This window comes from Anolis sagrei, chromosome X (assembly GCF_037176765.1).
Source record: "Anolis sagrei isolate rAnoSag1 chromosome X, rAnoSag1.mat, whole genome shotgun sequence".
NCBI classification, from domain to species: Eukaryota; Metazoa; Chordata; class Lepidosauria; order Squamata; family Dactyloidae; genus Anolis; species Anolis sagrei.
Genome location: NC_090034.1, coordinates 45,972,205 through 45,996,979, shown reverse-complemented (window position 1 = coordinate 45,996,979; position 24,775 = coordinate 45,972,205). Strand labels below are relative to the sequence as shown.

The 24,775-nt window shown below is 40.2% G+C and overlaps 1 protein-coding gene across 5 annotated transcripts in view; it reads left to right on the top strand.

The window, feature by feature from the left end:
- Positions 1 to 24,775, top strand: part of PXN (paxillin) — a 49,949-nt gene continuing 25,174 nt past the window's right edge. For 3 of the 5 annotated variants that reach the window (XM_060785408.2, XM_067473281.1, XM_067473280.1), the window contains exons 1-2: positions 1 to 109; positions 22,112 to 22,338. In XM_060785408.2, the coding sequence (XP_060641391.1) occupies positions 97 to 109; positions 22,112 to 22,338 (240 nt within the window). In that variant the 5' untranslated portion in view covers positions 1 to 96. Of the gene's footprint in view, positions 110 to 4,570; positions 4,592 to 20,515; positions 20,538 to 22,111; positions 22,339 to 24,775 lie in introns of those variants that run through there. The other 2 variants (XM_067473283.1, XM_067473282.1) reach the window with 2 other exon arrangements.

Below are 24,775 nucleotides of genomic sequence, written 5' to 3'. Positions count from 1 at the left end.
TCGCGCGCAGGCGCGGGGCGGCCAAGCAGAGGCCAAAGTTGCGGCGCCTCCAGTCAAGCGGCGGTCGGAGCGGGGAGCGGCGGCGGAGGAGGAAACATGGACGACCTGGGTGAGCAAAGAATCCGCAAGGCCAACCCAACTGGGGGGGGGGGGGGGTACGCCTTTCCCCACCAGACTCTCCACAAAACTACCACAATGCTCGTCTTTCTCCTCAGAACTCCTCACTCAACTCCCAGGATGCCCATCTTTCCCTTCAGGACGATCACAATTCCCATCTTTTCCCTCAGAATGATCACAGTGCTCCACAAACTCCCCAGAATTCCCATCTTTCCCCTCAGAATTATCACAGTTTCCCTCACAATTCCCATCTTTCCTTTCAGAACTATCACAATTCCCGTATTTCTTTCAGAACTATCACAATTTCCATATTTTCCCTCAGAACTACTACAATTCCCATATTTCCCCTCAGAACTATCACAATGTCCTCCAAATTTCCCCTCAGAACTATCACAGTGTCCCCCACAATGCCCAAATTTCCTCTCAGAACTATCACAGTGTCCCTTACAATTCCCATATTTCCCCTCAGAACTATCACCATTTCCCTCACAACCCCCAAATTTCCCCTCAGAACTATCACAATGTCCCCCAAATTTCCCCTCAGAACTATCACAGTGTCCCTCACAATCGCCAAATTTCCCCACAGAACTATCAATGTCCCGTCACGAATCCCATGTTTCCCCTCAGAACTATCCATTCCCATCTTTCCAATTAGAACTATCACAATGCTCCTTACATTTCTCTCTCTCAGCTCTATGCCTTTGCTCAGTTCCCCTCCAAGCACTCCCTCCTTCTTTTATGTTTTGTTTTGTTATTTCCTTCTCCCTTTACTGGTGGGTTTTTTTGTTTGCTTTTGTTTTTTGGAGAGTGGGAGAGCAGTCTGGTTGGTGCCTTACATTAGAATCCTCCCCAGAATCCCTGTCCCAAGTTTTCAGTTCCTTTCTTCCCCTTTCGCCTCGGTTTCCCCAACCTTACTTTCCACACAATTCTCTTGCATTAGGAAGTCTTCCCCTCATCTAAACTCACACCTCCTTCCTTTGCCTTGAGCTTCTCCCAAATGCTTGGGACCAGTTGTCTTTTGGGATTTTGCCTGTTTTCCCTTTCAATTTGAGAAGTGTTTGCATAGGCATAGGAGATGGGATCCAAGTCCAAGCTCCACATTCCTTTCTGTTTCATAGACACCTTAGAAACACAGCCAGGAGGTCTGTTTTTCATATTGTGGGGCACAAAACAAAGTTTGTTACAGATGGAAACTCACGTCCAAACTCCACATTTGTTGCTGTTTCATAGATCTTTGAAACACAGCTGGAAGGTCAGTTTACACACCATTTAAAAAATACATTTCTGCGCGAAACAAAAGTTAACTACCTTGAACCGTCAGAAAGCAAAGTGTTTGCTATTGCAACATTTTGGGATTTTGGAGCATTTTGGGGATTTGGGAAAAGGGCTGCTTAACCTGTATTTTTATGTTCCTCACCTCTGTTCCCAGTCCTTTTGCTCATAACCTCATATTTTCTCCTTAGGTCTCTTTTTTTTACAAAACCAAAATTGGGAGAAAAGTATTCTGACATGTGTCCTCCTCAACATGCTTTGGGGAAGGAAGAGAAAATGACCGATCGAGTAAAATCAAATATTTTTCTTGATGTACAAAAATTTCAGGCTGATCCTCTAGGAAGCAACGATAACCTAAAAATAACAGCGTAGTTCCCATTCTGCCAACCAAAATGTGATGCCAAGTAGTGAGCAAACTTTTGAATCCCCCCAGGAGTTCAGCATTCTGGTTTTGCTTAAAAACCAACCTGCAGAATTGCTTGGAAGAAGTTCACAGTTCGCATACTATTCTGTGTAATATTTTTATTTAGCCCTAATAAAGATGTTTGTCTTGCAGTTGCTTTCAGGTTGCTGCATTCTGAAGTGGAAGATTCTTTTGGTTGAACAAAAATGAGTTGAACAAGCCTCTTCTGTTGGCTTTAATATTGAATAACTGCTGTTGAACGTGGAATTGGATTCTGTGTAAACATGGTTAAGATTGGGGATGACAACATGGTTCAATTCAAGCTATGTATATGGCGTTTTGCAAACCTTGGATATAAGTTCTTGTTAGCAAAGAGTCTTTTCAAATGAAAAAGTCATTTTATTTTGTAAATTTTCTGAATTTTTACAAAAACAAACAGGTTGATCGCTCCTTACTTTTTGATATATCTCATAATATGGCTTTAGGGATATTCTTTCTGTACAAAAACCTGCAATGAATAAGTTAAAAGTTTTCCATCTCTTACTTTCCTTTAGGCTAAATTCAATTTTAGTCCCAACTCCAACGACTCACTGCAACGAATATTACTTGGTTCATCACTTTTTCTGCAAGTACCATTTCAATAGATGTAGTGAAGCTGTATGTAAAACTTAATCTAGCCCCTAGCTTACCCTCAGGCTCTGAAAGCTTTTTCACTTTGCCACTTCCCCAGTCTAGACTCAGAAATTGCCTGGACATTTGCCAGTGTATATGTATTGTGGTCTCAGTTTACTCTTCCTTCCATGTTGGCATGTTAGACTCCTATTGTGATTGTTTCCCTTTGCCAGGTGTACCTCATACCCCAGGCCTGCACACAATACCAAAAAGTACGTTCCATAGAACTTAATGGAGCCTACTTGTGAGTAAACACAAGAGTGCATTTAGTATGGCCACCCCCCTTCCCGTCTGCAAAACTTAGCCTTGGTTGGGATGGTTGTAAAAATGGTTCACAATCCAAAAAGTAAGTTGAGTATCATGTTATACTTTCAGCCTTTTTATGTGCTGTGTTTAAATGCTTTTGCCATCAGTGTCTTGCAAATGCAGCCATTTTCATATATATTTTCCACAATTCTAATTGTATTGCAGCAGCCAGTGGGAGTTACCAAAAATGTTAAATGTCTGAATAGTCCTGTTTAGTTTCTGGCAGCCTCTTTTCCCTTGTGACATTTGCATATTTATTTAATATGTTGTATTTCAACCATTCTCTGAAGACTTCTAGACAGTGCAGAGTAACTACATGTTTAATAATTAAAATATGCAATGTATTTGCTCCCACTTGATCTTGATTATATATGTGTGAGTATAGAAGTCCTCATCCTTCCTTTCCTTCCTAATGATTCTCTAACTGGGGGTGTATATTTAACTATGCTACTTTAAAAACCCTCAAGTATTCCACCAGTCTGATAATACCTCATTTACTGGAGGTTCCCTCTCATGTAAGAAAACCCCCAATAGAGATTCCCCTATAGCTATATCTCCTATATGGAGATTCCCCTATATCAATCTTGTCTTAGTAGGTATGAAGGAAAGTGTCATATTTTGAGTCAGGCCATTGAGTTCTGCCCCGTATTGTCCATTCATATGCTGGTTGGAGCTTGGTCGTTGTTGCTTCAGCCCTGTAGCTCCATTTGTACTATTATATTTCTAGGCATATATACCCTTTCTTCTCTTGGCAGTGATCTTAACGTCTATTTTTAGTTTTGGCTTATCATTTTTCAATAGTCTTGGAGGTGAAACCATGCATTTGATTATATCCCTGCTGTTAATAAAATACAACCTCTTAATGTTCAAAGCTCATACTGTAGTTTTTTTTGGTGCAGAAGGATTTTTAGTAGCTCTTTACATTTGTAGAAGTGTAAGGACATGTGATTGAAATTACCTGGTTCTTGCAACATTATCACTGAAATAACCTGTACCAGAGATCCATATGTGGCATCCCCGTTACTCCTTTAATAGCAACCAAGTGTTCAGTTCAGATGTGCCCCAGGAAAATCTTGGTTTTATTACTAGACTTGCAGTATTAAATTGCTGTGCTAATTTAAAGTCGGCAGTAACACCTACGGAACAGGAAGTCTAAAATGGGCCTCTGATAATTCCCTCAAAGCATTATCATGTTCATCAACTAATTGGCTACCTGTGTTCTGTCCTTCTGATAATTTTGTACCTTTCACGTGTCTGTTTTTCTGTGCCATCAAGTCAGTTGTTGACTTATGGTGACCCCCATGAATTTTATAGGCAAAGAATAGTCAGAGGTGGTTTTTCCCATTCCTTCTTCTGAAATATAGCCTACAGCTCCTGGGATTCATTGATGGTTTCCCACATGGGAGAGAAAATGGCTGGGGATCTTGATAAGTGTTGAAATAATTTAAATACCTTCACATGTTTGAGTTGTTCTTTAATGAACAGATTTCTGATTTGACTGAGGGGTTCTCTCCCTAAGCATACACATTTAATGTTGTTTGTGAAACAAGCAGGGTAACTTTCTGGTATGCTTGAAGACCATGGGTATTGAAATCTACAAGCTACAGCTGTTGCATTCCATAAATTCACTGAGGTATTTGTGACTGCCATCTGGTCAGATGGTGTTTTACTCCACCAGTGCCGTTTCTCCATGGAGGGATGCTTAATCTCATCTTTCCTTTATTATGTGCAGCTTTGTCATGTGCATTGTTAATTTGCAGTACTGTATTTGAAATGATTTCCAGTTCTTTACTGGTTCTGTTAGAAGATTTCATTGTTGTGGTGAGTTAAATTTCTTGCTTTCAGAATAAAAACAGTTATAACATTCTCTTTTACTGCTATTCATTAGGTATTTATTAGTAAATGCTATGAACTTCTGTGATTAAACAGCATCTAAAATCTATGGCTTGTTTGTGTCTAATCTACCATTGGTTTGGTTTTCTTCATGAGGGGAGGATCAAGTCCATCCAAAAATGTTCTTGCCAAATGACTCAAAATAAGCCTCTCAATTTCCTTTTCACATATGTTTGAGTTTGAGGTGTTACTTTATAGATGGTTGATATTTATAAAGTATATTGCTTACTATATTTAGTATGAGTAAATTGTAATCCAGTGGTTCTACTTTTTTCAGATGCTACAGTCTTCCGGTACAGACGCTGATGAGCTTTAAAATTACCCTTTGATTATATGTATTCAAAATATTTCTTCATATGCAAGGACTGTACAACAATGTGAATTGATGTGCAGATGCATATTCATTCTTTGGACATTGGTCTGTAAATTATTTAGTGTACTTGTTGATCACACATTCACTTGTTGTCAGAGGGCTTGTGAAACACTGTCTGGTATAAAGGCAGTATAGTGAAGAATGCATTAGGCACAATTCACTGACAAATTCTTAGTATTTGCAACAAAGAAGGGTTAAAATTACAGTTTTTGAGTATTCAGATAATTTTACTTGATTGTATTAATTGTATTTCACTCTGGATGTGGAGAAATACTTGACATTCCTGACATTTTTAGGATTCTGGGTGGGCACTGATATCTAATGGTTTATTTGCAGAAATCTATTGAAGGGTTTTCCTGGCAAGTTTTGTTCAGAAAGATTTGTCTTTGCTTTCCTCTGAGACTGATAGAGTGGGATTGCCGAAGTGGCTTTCCATAGCTGAGTGAGGATTCAAACCCTGGTCTCCAGAGTCACAGTCCAGGCACAGCCAGGCCTCTCTGCTATACATGTTTTTTGCTCTGTTTTCTCATATTGGTCTGGACTGTGCCTGTGAAGTTATTCAGTTTGTCTTTATATAGAGAACTTTATCTGTAGGTTTCATAGAAGATTACTACAGTATTTGGGTATTGATCTAGTCCTGGACTTATAAGAGGGTTGTCAAAGCTTTCCTGTGACTTACCAACGGGAAATGGCTGTAGTTGGGAGTGTTGGTCATGTTTGCTTGCAGAGGTCCATGAGGCTGTTACCCTCACTTGGATATGTGTGAAGATTGTAATTGGGGCTATAATCACCATAGTGGGCAGTACTTCCCCTCCCCTTGCCTCCTTAAGTGTTTCAGTTCCCTTATAAAACAGAGGTGCCATTGTCTTGCAGGACTTGGACAGAGTCCTGTGCCTCAAGCAGTGTGTGATGCAAAAAGGCCTTTCTCCCCCTTGCTGTTGCATACCCATGGAAAGTCTGGACTCTGCAGATACTTTAACTCTTTTGTTTCTCACTAGGGGAGGTCAAGGAATAGCCATGTCTGCTCCCTGGTACCATAAATTAAATGCAAAACTGATCTTTTAAAGAAATTCCTTTGCATACTTTTTCTCATCTAGCATTCTGTTTCTTAGTGTAAGAACAGTTTACATCACCTAAGGGTATGGTTACAGTCTTCCGCAGCAAAATGTGGAGGTTGTTTTGTTCTCCTTTCCTGTATTGTGTTTCTGCTTTACAGTCTCTTCTGTCTTTTTTTTGGTCTTAGCTCCAACCATATGAACATACTTTCATTCAACCTGTGCCTTTGAATATCATGTAACCTTAGTCTACTGAGCAACAGAAATGAAAGGACTAGAACTTGAAGGACTAGAAGGTACCGCTCTGCAGTGGCTCCAGTCCTTCCTCGAGGGTTGGTCTCAGAAGGTGTTACTGGGTGACACCTGTTTGACCCCACAACCGTTGTCTTGTGGAGTCCCTCAGGGTTCAGTACTGTCCCCTATGTTATTTAACATCTACATGAAGCCGCTGGGGGAGATCATCCGGAGTTTCGGAGTAAGGTGTTATCTGTATGCAGATGACATCCAAATCTGTCACTCCTTCCAACCTGTTACTAAGGAGGCTGTTCAGACCTTGAACCGATGCTTGGCTGCTGTGTCGGACTGGATGAGGGCTAGCAAATTGAAATTGAATCCAGACAAGACAGAGGTCCTCCTGGTCTGTCAAAAGGCCGAACAGGCCATAGGGTTACAGCCTGTGTTGGACGGGGTTACACTCCTCCTGAAGACTCAGGTTCGCAGCTTGGGAGTGATCCTGGATTCATCGCTGAGCCTGGAACCCCAGGTTTCGGCGGTGGCCAGGGGAGCTTTTGCACAGTTAAAACTTGTGCACCAGCTGCACCCGTACCTTGGGAAGTCTGATCTGACCATGGTGGTCCACGCTCTGGTTACATCCCGAATAGATTACTTCAACACGCTCTTCGTGGGGCTGCCTTTGAAGACTGTTCGGAAACTTTAGCTAGTCCAATGGGTGGCAGCCAGATTACTAACTGAGGCGACATACAGGGAACATACCACCCCCCTGTTGTGCCAGCTCCACTGGCAGCCAGTCCATCTACGAGCCCAATTCAAAGTGCTGGTTTTGACCCATAAAGCTCTATACGATTCTGGCCCAGCTTACTTGTCCGAACGCATCCACCCCTATGTCACATCTTGTAATCTAAGATCATCCGGGGAGGCCCTGCTCTCGCTCCTGTCAATTGCGCAAATGCGTCTGGCGAGGATGAGAGACAGGGCCTTCTCTGAGGCAAGATCTGCTCCCTCCCTCCTGGCTTTTAGAAAGAAATTAAAATCATGGCTTTGGGACCAGGCCTTCGGACAGTAGATGTTTGTAGAGTTTAAAGGGCATGGACTAGAATGACAGTACGACTGGCGAGACTGTTTTCATTATTTATTGTTTTAATGATTGCTTATGTACTGTCTAATTATGATTTATGCTTAATTGTCGTTTTATTATTGTTGTTATGGATTGGCATCGCGTCAGTATCCATTGTATGGCATTGAAGCTTTGCCAGTTATGTGTAAACCGCTTTGAGTCCCCCTAGGGGTGAGAAAAGCGGTATAGAAATACTGTAAATAAATAAATAAAATAGAACATTGAAAATTACTTTTCAATGCTGGATGACTGAGAGAAATTTTTATGAGATGATAAATATAATGGAATGCCAAAGTTTCATTATTTATTTACCACACTTGTACCCCGCCCTTCTCACCCTGAAGGGGATTCAGAGTGTCCTTACGAAGGCAACAATTTGATGCTGTATATACATATTGATAAATATACAAATGCATTAGAATCAAAACCAATTAAAACATAAACATTAAAACATCAGTTAAAATCACACAATCCAAGTCATATACCAGAGCTGATCCGAGTTGTCATTATGTTATTTTATAGTCTGTTATTGTGCTGCTCCAATTTACTGACCAAAAGCTGGACCCCAAATCCATGTTTTTAGTTTTTTTCCTGAAGGTCAGGAGAGAAGGGGGCTAATCTAATTTCACTGGAGAGGGTGTTCCATAGACGAGGGGCCACCACTGAAAAGGCCCTATCTCTCGTCCCCACCAGTCGAGCTTGCGAGGGGGTGGGACTGAGAGCAGGGCCTTCCCTGATGATCTTAGCCTCCAAGGTGGATCATAGATGGAGATACATTTGGACAGGAAAGCTGGGCCAGAACTGTTTAGGGTTGGAGGTAATTCAAGGTGTGAGAGCGTAATAAAACCATCAATTAATTTTTAAGAGACATGTAGGTATAGCATCCTTGTGATGAGATTTGTTTTTAATTATTTTAAAATGAGGATCAAGTAAAAAGTTTTCAACCTCAGTTTTGGGGAAAAAAATACTGGTTAAATACCCTCAATTTAAAGTAAAAACGTTTTTAGAGAACCAGATTTTTACTCACCCTGCTTGGAAGACCTGAAGGCAAACACTATGGTTAAGTCTTTTTAGCCATTGCAGTGTACGAGGTAGGCAGGGTGTCTGATGGCAGTGTAGCCATCTAGGAAATATGAAGACTATGCAGCTCACCCTTTTGATAACTGGATGATTCAGCTTGTTGCCAATTGGAGCCAATAACACCCTAATCCCCTTAGACATGAATTTCTCCAGACTTGAAAGCTGGAAGCATAACCAGGGGGGATGAAGTACAGATGTGTTTACATAGAGAGGATTCAGAGCAGTTGTCTCTCCACTATTGTCCTGAGATAATAGCCACAGTTTATGTGAATGGCAGATTCTAAAGTATTTCAGAACTGACCTAGATGTGGAGGAAGGGAGCAGATGTGCATTTATTGATGTCTGTCCACTTGCATGCAACATATAGTGTGCGGGTTTCCCACTTCCCTTAAAAAGTGGTTGTATTTGATTAAATCCTCCTCATTTGGTACCATTATGGATTTTTCTCCCTAGGCTGGCCCATTACAGGAAAAAAGGGCTGGAAGAAAAGTACTTTAAGATACGACAGTAAGAGTTTTTCATCAGCTTTTTTCAATTGCCCACCCCTTTCTGTGTTAAAAATATAAAAATAGGCATCTATTTTAAATGCAAGCATGGCAGAGACTGGCATAAATACAGTTGTCCCATCATGACAACTGTATCCCTCAACCACCAGCGTTTGCTCATGTTGTTGTGTCTTTTTCAGGTCACTGCCTTTCCCTCGGGGAGTATGAATTCCACCCACTGGAGATGCTACTCATATTATTGTTTACCTAGGATTCCAGGCTAAAGGAAGGGCAAATTAGCAGTCCCTGTTTTCATAAAAGCTGATAGACTTTCTGCTCACATACTACTGTGTCCTTTGAACGTGTAAACAAATCTGAATAAAGTGCCTTTGCGGGTGGCTACTGCAGCATAATAATGGAGTGTGTAAACAAGGCTCTGAGTCAGCTGTTACTGCTGTAGAATGTAAGGGTTTTTTTTTAAAAAAGAAAGGATTTTAATAGACAAATCGTGTGCAGTTCCCAATCCTCAAGGGGTTGAGGGAACTGCAGTTGTTCTGGAATGAACAAATAGCACCAGTGGGAGTGTCAAATGGATACTCCTCTGACAGAAAGCCCAAACTCAAGTCTTTGGTGACCCTTTAAGAAACATCTCTTAAAATATTGTTCCTGGTATTATTTTATTTGTTGGATTTATATCTTGTCTACCAAATAATGGCACTCAAGGCAGCTAACTAATGACATCAAATAAAACAAACAGAATTACAACATTAAGATAGATTAAAAGAACAATCACATCACAAATAAAAGAAATGACTTTGTGCAGCCAGCCATGGCTCTGGTTGTGAAGTGATTTTATATGAGAAATACTTCAATGAGCTTATAAAAGGAAGGGGGTGAAGTCAGGGCCCTCAAAGTGACTTGCAAGAAAATTGCATTGCCCGTACTGTCATCTGGATTAATAACTCTGAGCTCAGCTGATGTTTGTTGATGGGTAGATTTGGCTCCAGTGGGCTCTACATGCTGTTCCTTGCTGCTTGGGATAACTGGCTCTATCGGTTGATACAACTGGAGGTGTTCCAAAAACCTGTGAGCAGTTCTGGCAGTTCAAAAGGAGCTGCACAGAAAGTAGTAGGGGAGGGAATGAAATATCATATCCCTGACATCATCCCATCTCTTTACCAACCTCTCACAGAAGCATACATGAGGGGCTGCTGATAAGTCTTTGGTTTTACCCAGAAAGAAATGAGATAGGAAGATGAAACTTTATATTTATTCCACATACTCTCCACTGATATCAACACACTTCTTACATTGGTATTCCATATTCTGTAAGCCTTGCAGAAAGAAGGATTTCAGTTGTGCCTCAAACCAGTCTTCCGTAGCAGCCATGGCATCAGAAATGGTGTGAAATTTGGTACACTTGAGGTGTTTCTTCAGGTTTGGAAATAGATGATAGTCGGATGGAACTAGTTCTGGTGAATAAGGTGGATGGTCAACCAGCTGGAAGCCTAGCTCCACCAGTTTTGCCGTGGTTGCTTGTGCAGTGTGAGTGGAGGTGTTGTCTTGCAGGAACAAGATTCCTTTGGACAGCTTGTTGCACCTTTTGGCCTTCAAAGCTGCCTTCATTTTGTCCAAAAGTTCAATGTAATACCTTGCATTGATGGAACCATTTTGAAGGTAGTCCACTAGCAGCATGCCCTCCTTATCCCAGAACACAGACACCATCACCTTAGTTGCTGGTTTTTCCACCCTGAACATCTTTAGACAAGGAAAACCACGGTGCCGCCACTCTTTTGACTGCTCCATGATTTCAGGGTCATACCAATAATTCTAGGTCTCATCCATAGTGACCAGTTGATCCAGGAAGTTCTTATCAGTTCGGAAATGCTGACAAAAGGACTGGGAAGTTTTCACTCGCATGCTTTTCTGGTCTGTTGTTAAACATTTGGAGACCCACATTGCAGATAGCTTCTTCATGTTCAAATGTTCATGGATAAACACATTCATGAGAAATTCCCATTATGTCTGCTATTCCTTTAGCTGAAATTCGCCGATTCTCTAGTATGAGGTGTACAACATTCAGGATCTCTGGAACAACAACCTCTCTTGGTCGTCCAGGAGATTCCTCTTCATTGGTGCTGAAGTGGCCCGTATTGAATTTTGGCAACCCAGCTTTAACTGTAAAATATGAAGGGCATTGGTCCCCCAATGTCTGAGACATATCACCATGAATATCCTTTGCGGACTTTTCTTGCAGAAACAAGAATTTTATCACTCCTCTGATCTCATTTGCTGTGAATATTGCTTTAGACTCTGCCATTTTGTTTTCCCGTGTGCCTAGATTACTGTTGCCATAAGCTACAAACACAAAACATTGAAAACATATATTAGACACATAAGGCTTTCATGTGATGTAACATTTGTTACCACAGAAACAAAAAAAGAACACAAAGCCAAAGACTTACCAGTAACCCCTCGTATAAGACAAGAAATCTTTCTTTAGTCCTGTGGTAACATCCCCAAAAATCCCAGATACAATCCATGTCACTTGCATTGGGGTACAAGTGACACCATATGGGAGGTACAGAATTCATGTATGCTTTGGAAGAGGTCTTTAGAGAAGTGCCATCTTCAGTTACATTATAGCAATTGTGACTGTTGTACAGGAATGTTTGTGGCAGTAATGCATTTTAAACACCAATTCTTTTGCATCTCCCTTGGAAGCTACACTTAAAAGATATTTATACTGCTTCCTTCATAGCTTCCATGGAGTGGCATGCATTACTTGTGCTTAGTACGAATAGCACTGGAAATCTGCATGAAGTATGTGGGAGGAGGTGGAGGAAAGGAGCTCGGGTGGTGCAGAGAGGAAGTTTTATGTAATTCTTGGCTGCCTTTCTGGTAATTGTTTTAATCAAATGGAATGCAGCATAGTCTAGTGCTTGCTTGGCAGAAAGAATAATCCCCCCTCCCCCTTTAGTTTGGATCTGGTTGAGTTTTCAGTTGCTCTCCCAAGTTGTGAAACTTGGATGTGTTTATCAGGGATTAGATACAAAAAAGAACTAGTAAGTAATGAAGAAACTTATTTCATTTTAAAGATGCATAGTAAAGGGAGAGAGTGCATTTCAAGTGTTGCTTAGGGCGGGGGAGATTTGAGTTTACATCCCTGTTCAGGCTTGACCTTGAGCCAGTCATAGACTCTGGTGTATTTGTGAGATGGTTGGAGATCTCTCTACACTGAATTAAGACTGGGATAAAATATAACATATTAATGAAGAGAAGTGTGTATGGTTTTGAGAATTTCCTTTTTTCATTTAAGAAATCTGCTGGCTGCCAGTAGCCCTCATGGTTGTGGAGAAAATTATTCATGTGGAAGAGATTTCATATTCAAGGGGAAATATACTGCCTTTTTGTAGATGTCACAATAAAGATTTATATGTCATGATTGTAATGAGCCGTAGCAAATTTTGGGATCATATACTCCTTTTAACCCATAAAGAGGACACTGGAAGGTTTTGCTTTTTATTTTTTTAAAACACCTTTGTCTGAATTTAACAATTGGAGGCTAATCTTAACAATGACTTGTTTAAAACAAACCAGCCACATAATTCATAATTTAACGTACAAACAGACCTGAATGATAATGGCTCATCCTCGGTCAAATGTATACTAACATGCAATATATGAAGCAAAAAGAGAACTAACTCGTATTCCTAACAACTCTAGACATTAATATTTGATTTTTGTCCTTTGTTGTATGGCATGCAGCACATGTAGGGTCATGGTGGTAATGCTTGGAATTTAGTGAGATTTGGAACTGAGGTCACAAGAACCTATCTTATTTCCTCCATATCCTGTTAGTTATTGGGACTTTCATTATCTTGGTTCATCCAGGCTACTTTCTGCTGACGATTGCTGGCTCTGATTTAAGTGGCTACAATTCATAGCTTTTCAGTAGGATCACTTTAAATGGGTTACAGAATCACAGTGCTTTAGCACTTTTAAAAACCACATTCATCTCTCTTAAATCATACCAGCTATTAGCAGATTATTTCATTCAGATTTACATCTTAACATGTTGTTAAAGCTTCCTATGTGTCTCTTGAAATTTGTTTCATTGGCTAATGATGTCTATTGCTAAGAAATTATCTTACTTTCAAGTATCTCTGCGGTTAGTCTAAATGTTTCTGTACAAAGCTTTCTCATATAAGAGAAAGCAAGATGTTGGTTTTAATGAACTAAAATGTTATTGTTTTGCACCAGGTCATATTGTGAAACTGTTTTAGTGCAGCCTTATAGATGGCTTGTGCTTTAATTGAAACACACATACCTAGCAGTAAGCCTTCATGAGCTTTACTTCTGAGTAAGGTATGGATCTCACTATATTTCTCCATATCTTTCTGGCATATGGATTTCCATATATTGTTGCTGAAATGTCAATTTTCTTGGCAGTATATGCACTCCTCCTCCATGCAAAAAAAGTAAAAGATTTAAAAACTGAAGAAACCTTTCCTTTGATATATCTCCCAACATATTTTCTTAAGGAGAGGCACAACTTAACTTAAGTATAACTTAAGAATGGTCAGCTGAACCTACTTAACGTTTTGTTTTTGTTTTTGTTTTGTTTTTTGCTATAGACCTTTTAAACATGAGATTTAAAGAACTGGCATGAAGAGCTGAGCAAAGACAGATTATGTTCTTAGATGAGCTGGGATTTGAATCCAGTTATCTTAGACCCCACAGGTCCATCTAGCTGTTAAAATTGGGTTAGAAGTACATGGAAGCCATGGCTGAACTTTCCCCATCCTTGATCTAGCTGCTCTTCAGAAGATCCAACTTGAGCATGCCCACTTCTTCAACCCAAGTTCATTTTTATCTGGAGATAACACCAAAATTGAACTCAGGCCCTTTTGCACCCAAAACATATTTTCCTCCTTCTTGCTCTAGATGTGTATTTTTAAAGAAAATCTTGTTTAAGTGTTGTTTTGTGTTTCATTTTTATTTTACTAGTCTGTGTCCTTGGAGTGCAGTTTCACCATCAGCTGACCTTGCTTTTCTTTCTGTATGTAAGCAGTTTGAAAAACAAATCCCTTTAGGCTTGCTTTTTCTAACATCATTTCTTCCCTTTCTTGATTAACACTAGTATGTTGTCCCCCTTGATACCTTTTTTTTGTCTGTCATGGTTTATTATGTGAAGCCTGCTAATATAGCCATGCTTTTTATTCTTCGTATGGCTGTTAGTATAATGTTAGATGTGATTAAGTGATCAGTCTTGTCAAAAAGGCTATGGGTTGATTCATGTATTATATTTACTTTGCAAAGACAATGACAGGCAGACATACTTTTGTGTCTGTACTCTGTACATAAACTGTAATGCCTAACACTGGAAATGACATTAATGGCTACTAGCTGCCAGAATGTTCATTAGAGGTTTCCCATATGATGGCAGAGTTCTGTAAATTGAGCAACTGTAGGTGAAATTAGCATGAAATCTAATTATAGGGTGACTAAAAGGTATGAACATGTTTGAAAGAATCATTTTTTTCAAAAAACCACACAACTAAACCCTCTTTCACAAAAGCTCAGAGATTATTGAGACTGTGGTGGGTCAGCTAGAAAGGGGAAACTAAAACCTGGGACAGAGAGAGGAATGACTTTGAGCTTCATGCAGTTATAGTAGCTTGGAGGAGAGGATATAAACATGAACACTTTGTTTCAGGTCCCATATGGTCATATCTCATGCATAATATGATGGCAGGAGGGGTGGATTGCAGCCATTGGTTTACCTTTTTTGTATTTCTTGACTTATTTTGTAAGGGTTGGAAGACATTTCTTCAGTAAATTTGGCTGAACCAGCGCCAGTTTAGGCAAAGAGCCATCTTTACTGCAGCTGCATTGATACAACCAGTCCTCTTAATGGTATCCCACAATGCAGTTCCTTGTGTTTAGAAATCTACTAGAAAGCTTCTGATGACAGTTTTGTCCAGTGTTGGCCTTTCTATGGTGTGGACATAGTCCAAAGACTTCAAATTACAAGCCATCTGAATGTGTTCTTAGCAATCATCCTTCTAGATATGGAAAAACCCAACTCTTTTCGTGTTTTCAGTTGCAGTGGTTAAAATGATGGAAGAACTATATTTAATTTTATCTCCTTCATTAACCAAAATAAAAGGCCTCTTTAAAGTAAATGAAAGCAGCAGGTGCATGTTTTTTTTTTAGTGAGCAGAGCATGATATACTTGAAAGCTTTGCTTGTATTAAACAATTGATTTCAAAACTAATTGTAAGATACATTTAACAATGAAGTGGCTTCTAGAACCAATATATGGACCTGGCATTCCAGGTTCATCTCTTTAACAAAGGAGCAATCTCTGATTATAAAGATTTGGATCCTGGAATGATAAGTTTTCCTGTAATGTTCCCTCTTTAACAATTCCACAAGTGGGATGTAAGAACTGAGAAGACTCTTTCATACAATGTATTGATCTCACTGTCAGGACATAAGGGAGAGCCCAAGAAATCCTTAGGCAGGAATATATAGGAAGAGGCACTCATTCAAATTTTGAGATTTTAATGAGATCCTAAGCTATTAATGTCATTACAAGCATCTTGAAGTCAGAGAGGAATCCATACTGTAGTACAAGTAAAACCAATGCAAATATAAAAGAGTCAACTAATAAAAAAACAGTGTTATATAAACTAATGAAGAGAGGAGCTAATTGGTAAAAATGTGTATAGGAATGAAAGCTTTTTTTTATTATAAAAGAAAGCGAACCTAAGAGGGACTGATCCCTTGGTTTAACATCATACGTAATTTGGAGATGTGGTGAGAGAAGGTAACAGGACCAAGGTCACATGGCTTGATTGGGACTAAAATCTGGATCTTCCAAATTTCAATCTTTTCTAAGAATTTCTTCTCATATACTTGCCAATAATTCCTGGACTGGGGGAAGGAATTGCTCCTGTAACACATTGCTCCACCTCTTCTTAGGCTAGTTTCCTGGCTTCTATCTCTTATTGATTGCTGAAGGGCATGATAGAGACAGAGAGAGTGTGGGCCTGACTGGCATGTATAAAGAAGCAAGGCAGTATTCTACCCAATGGGAATTTAGCTTTCAATTTGGTTTGCCTTCCTGTGTATGTTCGGCAACTGAGAATCCGCATTCTGAGTTGAGTAACCTTGAATCAGAAAATCTAATTTCTTTCAGGTATAAGAATCAATATTCCTCATTCAGATGATCATTTCAGCAGAAGCAGGCAGTGTCCTTTCTGAATGTGTGCTTAAAGAGATAAATATACCTACGCTTCCCATTCCTTGGCAGTTGCTCACTCTGTAAAACTGTCCTGCCAGGGATTGGGTTACTGCTTGGGATTGTGTCCTCCTTAAATGAGAGCCTGTCGTCATAGCTAGAAAGGGCCAATTCTCTTTGAGTTAATGGGGTGGGAGTATTTGGTGGACACAGGCTTTTCTGTAATGCAAGCATCTATTCCTGTCCGAGGGTCTCTGCTGCTGCATTCATGAGGTGATTTTAAAAGCAATCCGTGTATCAACTGCCATGATAAAACACTTCTTTTGTTGAATAGATGTGCACTTCTGCAGTGGCGTGTTAAATTATATAAACATAATGGAGAAAAATGCAGAGCTTGGAAAAGTTACTTCTTTGAACTAAACTTTCCAAAATTTTCATTTGGAAAATGTGCATTTATTTTGGCATCCTTACAAGGAACCCAAAGTACCAGTGGTAATTGAGTTTTGGAGGTTTGCTGTATTTTGCTTGCCACAATTAGACCGTAGGTTAAACTTTGCAGAGATTACAGGCAAACTTGCAGGACACAAAACACTTCCTTTTATTTCCTCAGAATTCTATATTATACAAGCCTTTTCTGTGTTCTGAAAGGAAGAACTGTTTTAGATCAGACTAATGGCCCCTCTAGTCCAGTGTTCTGCTTCCTGTGGTGGCAATACAGTTGCCTTGGGAGGCCCAACAACAGCCATCTTCTATTGTTATTCCCCAGAGGCTGGTATTCTGTGACATGCAGCCTTTGAACTTGGAGGCAAACCTCATCGTGACAAATGGCCATTGGTAGCCATATAGTAGAGGGTGGGAACCATTTAGCTCTCCAGTTGTTGGATTATTAATTCCAGCAGTCTGAGCTAGTATACCCAAAGGTGGGAAATTCTGGGAGTTTCAGTTCAACAACATCTGTGAGGCCACATGGTTCCTATCCCTGACTTACAGAATCAAGATTTAGAACATGGAAGAGGACATGGAGATCGCACAGAACATAGCTCTAACATCATTTACAACTAACTTTTCATCATGTGCTTAAATCCCCTGAGTAAGGAAAATTCACTACTCAGGGAGGCCTTCAATCAGACTGTCAAACAGCTCTTACCATTAATAATATTAGATTCGTGCTCAGCCCAATTGTGCATCCCTGCACTTTCCATGCACTGATTTGGTTGCTACCCTCAGGAACAATGAATAACATGTCTGTTCTGCATTCTGCATGACGGACTCCAAATACTTGAAGACAGTTATACCACCTTTTGCTCTTTTCTCCTCAAGGTAAAACAGACCAATCTCTTTCAAATCTTCCTTATAGGGATTGGTTTCCAACTCTTTTACTATCCTAGGCAGGTATTCTGCGTGACTTTATCTAATCTCTCCATTTAATTATTCCTCTCATACAGTGCCATTTGACCTTTGAGGTCATCAGGGGAGCTTCTCCTGATTGTGACATGTGTTAGCTCTGCTCTGCAGCTATTTGGAGCAGGACATTTAGAGTGGTGGCACCTGCTATGTGGAATGTTCTTCTTTTAGGAATTTGATATGCTCAAACTATTCTGGGTTTTAGACACATGCTAAGAACATACATATTTATAAAAGCCTTCCCTTCTTATTTCAAACAAAAATCTATTCCATGAAGAATATAGTGTACACTAACATGTATATTTGCACATGATATGTATTTTTATGTTTTGCTAATATATACAGCATTGAATTTTTTAAATGTTAGCAGTAGACAGCTATTTGTAAATAAAATAAGTAATAATAAAGCAATCAAACCCCAGTGGACATTACAGTCTGTTCTTAAATTACAGTAGTAAGTTATACATGTGGAGAATTTGGCCTCCAAGTGTAGTTGCTGGTGGTCTCCTAGGTGGGCTTCACCCATTATTTCCTTCTGTGTGTACCACTCCTTGACAATGGGTGAGCACCTTTCTGGAACATCAGTCAAAAGTATATTAAATATTAAGTTGACAGACATGAACACAATGGGAAATCATTCCTGTTTTTATATGTCTACAACATGTGGGAAGGAATGGGGGAGGAATGGGATGGCAGGAATTGTAGGAGCTTTTGTCAGGGTGGACAAATGTCTTTATGTTATGAGTCAGTTAAGTGGGCAGGAGGAAAACAGTTTCTTGTTCTTGCTGGCTTAGGCTGTTCACATTGTTATGGCTCTGTTCAGCACCCTTGGTACAGTTATGTTGTCCTTCCAGCTAGGACATTCCAAGGCTGTATGGGAGGCTTCTACTTGAAAGGAAAGGATGGTAACATAAAATACCAGGCAGAACCATGGCAGACCCAAATTTGATACTTTAGGTTGTATGTACCTTCATACATGTAAAAGTAAGGCCATAGAAGGGGCCTGGTAAGACGAAAGGAGAGCAAACTATTTGAATGTCTTTTCATTAATATTCTAGTATAACTATATAATATAATACAATTGTTCTACAGAGTTGGAGGATAGTACATTCACTCATGTGCCCATTGCAGTCACACTGTGGTCACTCTAATCGCTAGTCTGTCATTGTTGATGGGGATTTGTTATGGAATGCTGATTTTTAAATTGGATGTGGTGGTGTTGGTGAGGAGGAGGTTCTTCACTAGCTTGCACTGACATTCTTTTTCTCTGGCTTGATTGCTTTTATCAGGAAGATCTGGGAAATGTAGGGAAAAGGCGTTTTCCTCCCTCATTCTGTTTAAGGTGGCTGCATTCTCAGTGAGCCAGCTCCGACATGTACAGATTGCTGCAGGGCCTTGCAACAAAGCTTTTGGAATGAGTGAACTCTTCCCCTGCCTGATACAGGGTGTGTACAGCAGGAAAGATAGAGGAGGAATGTGTACTGTATAACTCAGACTTGTGTGGGGTGATTACTCAGCCAATGTTTGAACAGGCAACTACTACTTCAATTGAAGATTGTTTTCAAGTTCTTTGTAATATAGACCCACTTCCCTGTATGCAGATTTCTGTTACATTAAATATATTTTTTACAACTGCCCCATTGAATAGTTTACCAGGTGTGTCATTATAAGCAGGGGTGAGTGTTCTGTTGCCATCTGGATGTTGTGCACAAGTAGTGTATGCATATCTTATTAGATAACATCTTTGAGACCTCCAAGTATCATCTGTCCTTAAGTATAACTTGTCATCAGCACTTCTGAACAATCATGCAGCCGGTATTCCTCCTCTTCCTGTTCCTCAGTTATGAAGCCAATTGCTAAACCCAGGAAGAAGCAGGATGAAGGAAGTTAATGAATAAACTTGTGAAGTCTACAGTTTAACTCTTTTATGTGCAGGCTTCTCAGAAGTTGACTCCATATTTGGCACTCCATATTGGGGTGCTTTCATTGCCAGTGTCCCAAAGTGCCCATGTGAAAGGAAGAAAATTCCAGAGGCTTGACAAATAATTAGATGCAGTTTCATTCTCGCCAGTACCTGCCTGGGGTAGTGAGCAAGTAGTTAGTGTGTTCTGGTAGCATTCCCACTCAGTAATAAACAGACCATTTGAGTCAGGAATCCAACTTTTGGCAAACTTACTAGACTTTTCGGCTGTCTGGGTTTGCAGATCAGCATCATGTGGCCCTGCCTTTGTTTTTGGGCAAAGACGCTATTTTGTATTTGTTCTCTGTATATATGTGCATACACACGTACATACAATTTGCCTGGCAGTTTCCCCCCCTAAGGACTTGTGAACATGAAAGAAGCACGTTTTATATACAAACTGAATGAACATGTAGAGAAACAGGTGCTTGGAATATGTCTATAGTGTGACATGGCCTAAACAGACTGCAAGTCCCCTCACCCCTAGCTACATAACCAGTGGTGAAGAATGGTGTTCCAGCCGCTTTCTGGGGGGCTGCATGATTCCTATCCTTCCATAAAGATTTATTCCTTAATAAGGAAGAAGAAGAGTGGAAAGGTGGTATGCCTATTATTAACCGGTCTTAACATAGGACAGTCAGTTCAATTCCTCTGTAGCCCTGCAGTATTGACCTTTAAGGCTAAGAATTCCTGGTTTTGTAATGTGCTGAGGGGTGAGAGGTAAAAGTGTGTGTGTTTCAGAAAGACAGAGAAGTGAGTTGCATGGTTCGATAGCTGTTTCATGGTGGGAAAGTTTATGTCATACAAAACCACACCTTATCTGATAAAGCTTGAATCATAAACTGTGTACACATTGCTACAGTCAAAGAGCAGCAGTACTTGGAAGAACAGCAGCTTTTTGCCCTCTTCTCTTGGTATGTATCTGCCTTGGGAACCCTTATTGGGTATTATGTTCCTTGAAAACAAGCTCTCTTTCTAGGCTTTGCTCCAGTTATATACTGGAGGTGGGGAGGAGGAGATCATAGATCATTTTGGAGTCTTTCTAAAGAAACAGGAACCTGTTTACACTTAGGTTACATTTAGACATCCATGTTTTTAATCTGGAGTTGTGTTTTCCTGGTAGTGTGGAACTTCTCTTATATATTGGCATGGCCCTTTGAGTTTTTCTAACTTGTAGATGAACACACGGGAATCTACATGAAAACATGTATATTTGTTTGTCTAATTTTCTCTTTACGCATGGAATACAGACACCCTTCCTTACTTCCAAAGGGAGCAATTTTACTACATTGTGCCTAGAGGCACTCTTTTTGCCTCTTTAGTAGCCAGATGTATTAGTAATCTAACAAAATGCCCAAGGCATCTTTCTCTTGAAGTCCAACCAGATATGCAGGTTGCAGACACTAGGTGAGTAAAATGGGTGGCATTTCTTCACTATGGAGATCCTTCAGCTGGTTAGGTAGTTGTTTCTTGGACTCACTTTGGAGAATTACTTGGAAAACCAAGGGAAATGCTGGGTGCAAAATTTCCCTGTTTGAGTGTTCACTGGTAGTAAAGTAAAAAGAGGAATTGTCAAAGAAGTAAGCAATGATAAGACCAGTTTCTGCTGTGTTATGCCCATTGAGTAACTTCCATACAGCTTCATAACTGGGTAAACATTAACCTAAAGAGCAAGATTAATATTTTCTATCCGTTCCTCCACCCGCCATGCTGAACACTTGATGACTCCACATGCTACAGATTTCCAGAATTGATTTCTCTTCTTGCTTTTTTCCTTACTGTACAAGAGCAGACCATTCCAAACTTGAATGTCTAGATTTCTGTCCATGCTCCCCCTTTTTTTTTCCTTTTGAAGGTCTGTGTGCATGTTTATCTGGAAGAGTCCTGTTCTCCCTCTTTAGGAATTTGTGACCTGACCCAGCATGTTGAGCGGTGTTTTTAGGTGATGAAATTGCATTTACCTAGTAGGAACTGGAGCCCATATTAGCTCTTTATACCTAGGAAGCTAATGTATGGATGCTGTGTCTGTAAATTGACAGAATTTTCTCTGGTGGAAGGAAATCCCCCTCAGAAATCTCTGCTTTGCACAAAGTAGCGATTGCAGCTACACTTTGAATGAGTTCAACACCCCACACAAGTAACAATTAGTCTGCTTCAGACTTTGATAGCTTTGTCTCTGAGATTGTCTGGTTCCAGTTCTTTTTTAGTTGGAGCTGAGAAGTTTTGCTCTCAGTTTCTGTTTGGATAGTGAATGAATTTCCCTCGTCATTGTATCTTGGACTGTTTAGTTTCTGTAAAGATAGGAAGGGGATTTTTAAAATTGTACTTATACTGTGATTCAGAGAACAAGCATTTGCTACAGCTGTATTTAGGTACAGCCTCTTCAGATGCTTCATTATGGATGGTGACAGGTTTTGGCTGGATAAGAAGGAAAGAAAGTAACTAGCAGGAAGTAGAGAAAAGTAATTCTTCTGTGTCTTCTCTGCAGATGCGTTACTAGCTGATCTGGAATCCACTACCTCCCACATCTCCAAGCGACCTGTCTTCCTGTCAGAAGAAACATCTTACTCTTATCCAACTGGAAATCATACATACCAGGAAATCACTATACCTCCTCCAGTGCCACCCCCTCCTTCCAATGAGGCCTTGAATGGGACAGTAAATGATCCTTTAGACCAGTGGCAGCCCAGCATCCCCAAAAATATTCACCAGCAGGTAATTAAAATGTTTATTTATCTCAACTCATGCTCATGGAAATGAGGAAACCAACTGTAACTTCCAAAGAAGGAGGGCCCAACACTCTCTCCAGCAGGCTATTTGTGTGTTGAACAGCTCTTCCTAATGTTAGATAGTCACTTTTTTTGTAATTCGAAGCCACTGGTTTGTGTTCTAATACCTGGAGCAGCAGAAAACAAGAATGCTTCATCTACATGGAACCCCTTCAGGTATTTGAAGATGGCTATCATACAGTTTCTCAATCTTCTCTTCTGTAAGCTAAATGTATGCAGCCATTCCTCATAGGGCCCAGATCCCAGACCTTTTACCATAGTGGTTTCTCTCTTCAAGACATGTTCTCACATGTCACTATGGGAATGTGGTGTCCAGAATTGAATGCAGAACTCCAAGGGCAGTTACTCCTCTTGATGCAGCCCATAATTGCATTGGTTTTTTTGGCCACTACATTACCTTGTTCATTCATGTTTCTTTGTGTTCTGCTTAGATCCTTTTCACATATACTGTTATCAAGTGAGGTGTTAATCCATCCCATAATTTTTGCATTTTGTTGTTCCTGCCTGAATGTAGTGGATTACATTAATTCTTGTGGAAATTCATTTTGTTAGTTTTGGCCCAGCCCTGCAAGCTGTTAAGGTTATTTTGAATCCCGATTCTGTCTCTGGGATATTAGCTGCCCCATCTAATTTGGTGCAACCCTGAAAATTGATAAGCATGCCCACTATTCTATTATACAAATCATTTACAAAGATGTTGAACAACACCATGCCTAGACTCTGTGGCACACCACTAGTCAGTCTTCTCTAGGATGAAAAGGGATTACTATTTGAAAACTTTTATAACAAATAAAATTTCCTTTTACTCCTTAGTAACCAATAAAATCCTCCCAGTCATCATATTTGATTATTATGATATATATTTATACACCCATACAATTTTAAAATGTATGTATCGTATATTCCGGCATATAAGACGACTGGGCGTATAAAACGACCCCCAACTTTTCCAGTTAAAATACAGAGTTTGGGATATATTCGCTGTATAAGACTACCCCTCTTCCAACGCACACCAAATAAAATTTAAAAAACATTAGATTTGAATTCAATATGGTAATTTTCCTATTACTGTACCTCCTTCTCTGCCTCTCATATCTCGCACATGCGTACCTGCACCGCTTCACTGCAGTCTTCAGGAGTGAGATCTGAGAAGCAGAGGAGGAGGTACACTAATAGGATACAAGGGCAGGCCAGACAGGTAAAAGAGGTGTGCTTTTCTGGACCCAGAGCCACTCTATCTCTTTTTTCCATACCCCAGACGCCTGCAGCTTCCTCCACCCTTCACTTACACCTTCCTGGAGAGGCGCCCCTTCACCTCACCATTGGGACCACATTAAGTCCATGAATCCTGATGAATGGATTTTCTTCTACCGTACTTGTACAGCGTCACCCTTAATGCTTTCATACAGTCGCTGCGTACGGCAGTGATGTGGCCACTGCCATTTTTGAGCTCCCCCCACCATATGGGGCAACCACAGATTCTCCAATCCAGATTGGAAATTTCAGCACCTGCTCTATAAGACTACTCCCAGCGTATAAGATGACTCCCGACGTATAAGACTACTCCTTGCGTATAAGACTGCCCCCAGCATATAAGTCTACTCCCGGTGTATAAGACGACCCCTGACTTTTGAGAAGGTTTTATTGGGTTAAAAAGTAGTCTTATACGCCAGAAAATATGGTAGTTAAATGTTGTTAGTTTACTGACTGTCTGGTTAACTATAGTACATTTCATTCCTGACTACGAGATTGATTATCCCATAGTAGTGCATGTAATTTCCACTGACTATAATCCATATAGTGGTTTGTGCTGGTGAAAAACTAAAGTGTAAAAAGAATTCTGGGGCTCACTATGGTATTAAGGGCTGCAGAAATGGATTGGGAGATGTGCTTTTCTGCCCTTGATCTGGTGTATGTTGCTGCACCACTAAGTTATATTCTATATACCTACTACAGAACCTGCACGTCCAATTGATTTAATAATAAAACATGAGGTCTTAACACATCCTGTTGCCTGGCAACAGAAAACTGGTGGCTAGCGATTGTCACATGCTACTGAGTGGGGTTGGACGTTTCCATGTTTAATGGAAAAAAGTCTCCATGGGCTGGTATTTTTTTTTAATTCAACTGTGTCAGCCAGCGAGTTTCACATTGTGTTTGTTACCAGTTGAGTTTGAGGTGTGGGTGCTTCCATGGTAACTGACTCCCCTCCCTCCCCAGGATCTGTGAAGGTCTTCTAATTGGCACAGCAGTACTCAAACTTTGCTGACACTAAAACTTACATTTTCTTCTGCTTTACAAAGCTAAAATGAAAGCTTCTCACCCTGGAAAGATTGCTTAGAGCCCCTTTGTTAATCCGCTGC